The sequence below is a fragment of the Pelobates fuscus genome, chromosome 7, assembly GCF_036172605.1.
Source record: "Pelobates fuscus isolate aPelFus1 chromosome 7, aPelFus1.pri, whole genome shotgun sequence".
In the NCBI taxonomy this organism is placed as follows: Eukaryota; Metazoa; Chordata; class Amphibia; order Anura; family Pelobatidae; genus Pelobates; species Pelobates fuscus.
This window is the reverse complement of record NC_086323.1, coordinates 156367637-156375136: the sequence shown is the minus strand read 5'-3', so window position 1 is coordinate 156375136 and position 7500 is coordinate 156367637. Positions and strand designations below refer to the sequence as shown.

Below are 7500 nucleotides of genomic sequence, written 5' to 3'. Positions count from 1 at the left end.
ACAGCAAGCAAGGGCTGGAAAAGAATGGTCTATTTCTGTATGGTATCTAGAGAAGAGACATGGCAAGTCAAGGCCCCATCACACCTACTTGTCGTGCAAAGGTATGCATTGTTTAATTATATCACCAGCAACTATTATCTAGAGCAGGGGTAGGCAACCTTTGGCACTCCAGATGTTTTGGTCCTAATTTACCATAATGCTCTTAGAGCCAGTATGCTGGAAAAGAAGCAAAGGAGTTGTTGTCCACAACATTGGGAGTGCAAAGGTTGCCAACCACTGATCTAGAGGTTGGCTGATGTGTATAGAAACGATTGACCTTATTCTTTACAAAATTGTAAGGCTCTTATGGAAGTGCTATTTTTATTTGGTGGGGATAGGGCATTAATTAATCAATGTGAGCAATTATTTGCCATTTCAGAGTAGAGTCAAGCAATGTTTCCTAGTGACAAATAAACATTGAGATTTTTTTTGTGATTAAAATGATACTTGAGAATTTTTGACAATCACACAGTTGCTGCAGATTTCCAATCGTCTATTGATGCTGTGAACCCCCTGTGCCACTTCATGCCAAAAGTATGGATTATTGGATTCTATTGGCTACCAACGTTCCATTTCAGTTATTCTGTTGTTTTACCTTTTTTTATTCACTAAACCTTATTGAAAAAAATGTCTTTGCTGCTGGTGTTAAGTAAAGAAAGTTAATGCACAATACGAGCCTCCTGTCTTGTTATAAAATCAGCAATGACCCATTGCACTGACACAAGACTAGATAGATCCATGGATTCAAGCGTATTTGTGTTTTATGCCATATTCTAATTTTACCATTTGTGTGTACGTACCAACAGACCAATGGATGCATTTTCTAAGATTCACTTGGCTATAGGGTTATTCACAAAATGAGAATTCATAGTGAATTCAAAGTGAATTTTAAACTCAAGGTATAAATAGCCAAACTGGAAAAATTCTCTAAGTCAGGTATGGTTTCAGTTTGGCTACTTTGGCCTTCAATTTGAAATTCACTTTAGTAAATAACTCTAGTTATTTTAGTAAATTCACTCTAGTAAATAACCCTGTAAGTGATCATGTGCCTATTATAGTATAATCAAACTATTTTACCAAGTAGTGAAACCTGATATGGCCATCTGCTAATTAAGTGTGTCCAATTTGAGTTTTAATGCACCATGCCTTATTGCACACCAGGGCTGTAAATAGTGTCAATATGATTATTGTCATCGGATATATGAGGTGTTGCTACTAACTTGTTGATGATTTAATTTTGATTTATTTGGGGCTATTAGATAATTCTCTGTTGGCTATAAAAATACCACGAGGTCATTTTAAACAGCCAAGTCTATTGCAGTTGATTCCCATTCACAGGTGTTCCCCAAATAACCTAACAATTAAAACTCCTGGCCATGGCTGCAAGGGTGTATGTGTGTTTCTTCAACAATACAATCAGCAGCAACAGATCATTCTTCTCTTTCGATCTCTGGAAAACAAAACTAGCAACAGGGCTTTATATAGAACATAGTATCCATTAGGATTCCACAGCTCCTCTTATAACAATGCCATACTTTGGAAGTCTTGTAGAAAATGCATTTGGCTATTCTGCACCCCAATCTGATCAATAGTCTATAGTGCATGTCCTAAGCACCCCTTTTTCCATTGCTGCTGAGATTCTCAGAACGGTTAGTTAATTAACTAGGTTCCTCTATTCCTATTAATCGACAATATTGTGCAGTGCTAATTTCCATTGTTATTGCCTAACTTGGACTGACCATCACTAACAGTTAACCAGGCTCATTCCCTTTCATTTAGTGGATTGATCTCATAGGTGATCTGCGAGTGGGAAAGAACGTAGAAAATGAAGAGGGGACACAGTGATCCTCTTTACCTGCTTTAACAAACTTGCTTCTCTGTATTCTGAATAGCAAAGAGTTAAATTAGCCTGGCCACCTCGTGGGGATGATTTATCTAAAGCTTTTTGAAAGAGTTCCTGTTTTCGCTCTTCATTTATGGTCATTACTCAGAAATTTAAGCGTGGGATCATTTCATCAACACCCAGGGAAGAGATGGCTATTCTGCAAATTGCTTAAACAGCTCTTAATAATACAAGTAACTGTTCCCATGTTTTTGCATATGCAATTATTTGCGTGTATATATATATATTCCAATATGCGCATCTATCCCTGGCTGGGCATAGTGGGATTAGCTGTAATATGTATATTTATAATACATCTTTAAAATAAGCTTTGTAGAGAGTGTGTGTATATGCACACAAGCACATGAGCTACATTGGTTTGCCAAATTGTACGCATTGATTCTATTTTTAATTTTTTTTTTTTTTCCATAAATTAATTAAGGAAATACTAACTGACTGTATTATAGAGCTGAAATGATAGCTGAAATAGGGGTTGCATTATATTACCTACAAATCCTAAGCAATTGCAGTTCTCGCCATATTTAGAATATTATTGGTATGTGTTGGGGGGGTTAAGGTCATCAATGCACCATCATTAAAATATAATGAATATTCAGTATATTAATATATTGCTCTCTGTGTGTGTGCGCGCACGTATACATTTAAAATCCACTCCAACTGCTGAAATATAAATCTCCTCTATATTTTAATGCAGAAATCGTTTAAGCCAAAATTCAAAGGTGTATTACATTTAAATTTACATCGTTAACCTGAGAATCTCGCTGTCACATAAAATTAATTACTATTTTTTTTTATTGTCAAATTCATCGTGTGATCAATTGTACATTAGATTCTTAATTTTTACAAATGTATAAGGTCCATCTGGTATTTTACATTTTTTTTTTTTTTTTTTTTTTTTAAAGATCTGATTAAACACAATATATGTATATAAACGATTTTTGATTTGAATCTCTTCATATCTTGGGTAACATTACCATATCTGATCAGACAAAATGTATTTAAGCGTTTGACAGCGTTCGGATTGTAGAGTCTCTGAAAAACAGGTGCTCTTAGTCCAATCATCCGGTAAGGAACGCGATGTATATAGTCACAGTGTTGTCACTCTGTATACAAACGGTCCCTAGCTCTGTGCAGTCCTGGAGATTTCTTTCAGCGTACAGGATGTTAAAACGTTGTCATGTAGCTTCCTCACGTGCTTTTTCAAATCAAAGTTCCTGCAAAATCCTTTTCCACAAGTGCCACAGGTAAATGGTTTTTTGTCATTATGTGTGTGCATATGGAAAGTTAAATTATAAATCTGGTGAAATGCTTTATTGCAAATTGTGCATTTATATTGTTTTTCTCCACTGTGAGTCAATTTGTGGTTTTTATAATTGCCTACAGTTAGAAAAAAAGAAATAAAATTAGAAAAACATACTTGTAAAAAATATATATATATATATATATATATATATATTTTATCAAACATAAAATCCACTTCAAATTAAAAAAAATACAAATATAGTTTGATGCAAGTCTTCATTAAGATGGGATCTACAAGTTGAAATCCGAAGTTGTCAAACTTCTTTTGGATCAAGCTAATTGAACATACAACTGACAAATTAAAAAATTATAGGAAGGCCAGCTTTGTGACCCGGAAAAATGAGAACAAAAATCTACGTAAAAATGGCACATCCTCATACACAGTAATATAGTTAATACTGTCAGGGGAAAAAAATGTCTTTAATTCACTCATGCAAAATAATTGAAAGCTACAAGTTGTTTGAACTTTTTAATCCCTGGGATTGCTGTTTAAAACGTGATGGAAATTTGATAAATTGTTGCTTGGAAAAAAATACATTAAAGAAAACACAAGTGTGTATTTATTTGTATATATCTAATAAAAAAAATACACACACAGTGAACAGTTGGAATTAAACGGATTCGAATTTGCATCACAGAACTGCAATTTTCTATTTTAATGTATACAAGGTCAGTTTCTATTGTAAAACATGAAAAACAGAGTTTGTTTTCTTTAAAAAAAATAAAGGTTTAATTTTAAAATAACCCAAAACAAATCTAGAAATTGCGAACTTGCACCATTTTAGAATATAAAAGTTTAATTTTTTAATCGTATTTTTTAGAAACGAATTTAAATAAAATAACATTTTCCAAATAATGCAGATATTTTCCAATTGGTAGTAAAATATTTTGGACGGCAGATATTGTTACAAATTACCTTTTTGATGAAATCCTTTGCCACAAAACTCGCACACAAATGGCTTATAACCTGCATGAATCCTTATGTGAGTATTTAAGGTTGAACTTCTGTTAAATGCTTTTCCACACTGATTACATTTGTGGGGTTTTTCCTAAAATAAAAAAAAAAATTATACAAAAAATACACGATACACACTATGTAAAATATATTTAAATGTATGAGGTTTTGCATATATGCATCTAAGTAATCTCAATAATAAAATACAAAAAAACAACAATGTTCAAATAAATTAATGTTTGACTCCTTCTTACCTGGGTATGAATGATCTTGTGTCTGCAAAGTGTACTGGCTTGTCTAAAGCCTTTACCACAAACTTTACAGACAAACGGTCTGGCTCCTGTGTGAACTGGCATGTGTCTGGTTAAATTATAATGCGCATTAAAAACCTGATTGGAAAAAATATATATATATATTAAAATTAATTGTTTCATTCAGCGCTTAGGAAAACAATGTTATTTATTTTCTAGTTATTTCTAAATTTATAATTAAACTAAATCTTACAAAGGGACATAAGATTTTGAAAACATTTATTAAAAATAACAATTCCAATATCTCTTTTTAATAAACGATAAATGTCTATATAGCTTTTAATTAGTTACAATAATTTATAATCGTCTCAATCCACTGTAATTTAAATATTGCTATTTGTTATGAATGAATATGAATTATTTAAATAGGAATATACATTTCTAACTTGCTATTATTCATTTAATTTACATTAAATATTGGATAAATATTTATAAAATGTATATAATTTTTATTTTACCTTTCCACATATTTCACAAGTGAAGATTTTGGGTTTTCCATCTGCTGTGCTGGGGTTAAGTTTGCTGCTGTTTTTTAAATGTCTCTCCACTGATAATGCTGTGTTCTCTTTCATCACTTGGTCCAAGTGTCCAGGAAGCCTTTCCTTATGGGGGTACTGAGGATTGGGGAATTTCTCTGCTGCCAAACTCAGTTTAGCATTTTCTAGCAGGAACAGTTTCTGATGAGCAGAGAGGGTAGATGGAGACTGTGCATTTAAAATGCTAGATGGAATTAACTGTCCGTTTAGAATGTCCGTATGGTGATAGGAAGACTCCAGGTAATTGAAATAATATAAAGATCCATTACTTGGTACCCCAACAGTCTGATTGATCACTTGAGGTTTGATGACCCTGCTTGTTGAAAGAACAGAGTTCCCCATATTTAAATCGTTTTTACAACAAATGCCACAATTCGATTTGCACAAACCAGTGGGACTGCACACAGCCCCCCTTAAACTGTTCTTCCACATCTCCGAATAATTCAGGAGAGTTTTGGAGTGCACATCATAATTCAAAGATTGGATGGGGATCATGCATGGAATAGGTGAGCAAAGATTTAAGATTTTCTTAGCTTCTGCCTCCATGGGCTGGGGGTTTGGTTCAAAGAAAGTAGGTTTGGGATCTGAAGTCTTTGCCATAATTCTTTCAATGGAAAAAGCCAAGGTCTTTGGGGTGGAGGAAACCCCATTTCTTGCATCCAGCCTTTGGCAGGGGGGCTTCAGTGGCTCGAAAGATGCAGAGCTTGCCATGCTGGTAGGAACTTGATGAGAGGAGAGCGCTACAGCCAAATCTTCAGTGTGTCCCAGTGCTACATTCCACAAACAAGCCAGGAGAGAAATCAATTTAATAAGTGACTGTCTGTGCCCAAACTACCTATTAACATTGAAATGAACACCCAAGGACAATGGCACTAGGGGTAGCAGATTAATGCTCATTAAACACAGCACACAGCACACACAAAGTAATAGCCTAGGTAGGATTTGTTTGTACATCCCAACATTCTATGTGTCTGCAGTCTATGTTCCAAACAGTAAATGTTATTGCAAAAGCCAGGCTTTGGAGATCTTACCTTTTCTAGAGAGCAGGCAGCAAGCATTGAGAGGGGCAGTGTACGCACACTATCACTTTGATAGCAGACATCTTCACCCGTGTGAGATCACTGTCTGTTGCATTTAACTGACATCACATAGAATCACAGTCACTGGAAACAGAATGACATGTAATGCCATAGCAAGCATGCAATGCAATCTACTTACCCCCATCCCTGATTAATAAGAAGGGGGGGAGGCGAGGGGAGGGGGGAGTCAGTCACACAAGTCTCAGCACCCAAACTTTAATGAGGTGGACTCTCAGCAGAACCTGCTCACTCTCTCAAAAGTCAACTTGTACACTGAGACTCTAATTTGGAATATTAATGATAGTTATAACTCCAGTGACAAATGAACTGTTTACATGTATGGTATTAATAAATAGACAGGCTAATGGGAGAAGCAAGGGGAAGAGATATAATGGCAAAAATTAAGTATAAAATAACCACGTCTTTTACATACACATTGCATTTGGCTATTTTGTGTGTGTGTGTGTGTGTGTGTGTATATATATATAAAAGTATATATGAAACAGATGTTTGATATATATTACACATACAAATAGAAATTCATATTTTTGTACGTTTTTATTATTATTTTTTTTTTAATGTGATTGGCAGTCTGTGCAGCATGGTAATATATGCAGTGGAATATTGTATATTTTAGGCTATTTAATAGGTTAATATTCTCGATGTCTCTAAATGCTAGTGATCACATTGTTTCACACTAGTTTCTCCTGTCTTGTATTGCCCTCCAAATAATGGAATATTTCAAACTTCGATATCAGAGGATCTAGAGAGAGTGCTGTTCCTTTCCCCCTCCCCTGTTTGTATAAAGGAGAAAGTCTAATTTCCACCTGTTTTAAGAAGCAGATTGAAAAAGCAGACCCTCCCTGGATCTTATTAAACGTTTTTCCTCCTAAGACCATTCAGTGGAAGCAATTTTCCAAAGTGATTCATAGAGTTCAATTCTGCTAGATCACTTCTTTCACATTCAGTTACCAAAGCACCGCATGAAACCTGGTTTTGTCCTTTTTTTAAATAGGAGTGGGATTATCAAAAGAGGGTGATGAGGGAGGAGGTAGAGGGAGAGAGATTTAGGCTGAGTGGTGGTAAAGCAGCCTATGAAAAGGCCCATTTTATTTAAGCAGAACTAAGAAAGTTTGGAGGAATTCAGTGTTTTTTGTATGTTTGTTACAATAACACAGCCCTTACTACTCCATGTGAAGAATTCTGTTTGCAGACCATTTCAGTTTATATATCACAACAAACTATGGAAAAAAAAATCCATCAATAGCCTCCCCTCTTCTTCAATGGTCAGGCTCCTACAACAATACATTTAACCTGAGTGTTCCCATTCAGAAACTTGTAAGAAGAGCTTTTTCCCATTCACTTTCTTTATAAT

The 7500-nt window shown here is 34.7% G+C and overlaps 1 protein-coding gene across 1 annotated transcript; it reads right to left on the bottom strand.

Annotated features, from left to right (window-relative positions):
• Nucleotides 1-2873: 2873 nt before the first annotated feature.
• On the bottom strand, nucleotides 2874-6238 carry FEZF2 (FEZ family zinc finger 2). Its single transcript, XM_063427552.1, has 5 exons — nucleotides 6078-6238; nucleotides 4969-5816; nucleotides 4454-4588; nucleotides 4161-4293; nucleotides 2874-3319 (listed from the first exon to the last, which is right to left on the bottom strand). The coding sequence occupies exons 2-5, from the start codon at nucleotides 5755-5757 to the stop codon at nucleotides 3063-3065; spliced, it is 1314 nt and encodes a 437-aa protein (XP_063283622.1). The 5' UTR covers nucleotides 5758-5816; nucleotides 6078-6238; the 3' UTR covers nucleotides 2874-3062.
• Nucleotides 6239-7500: the final 1262 nt, after the last annotated feature.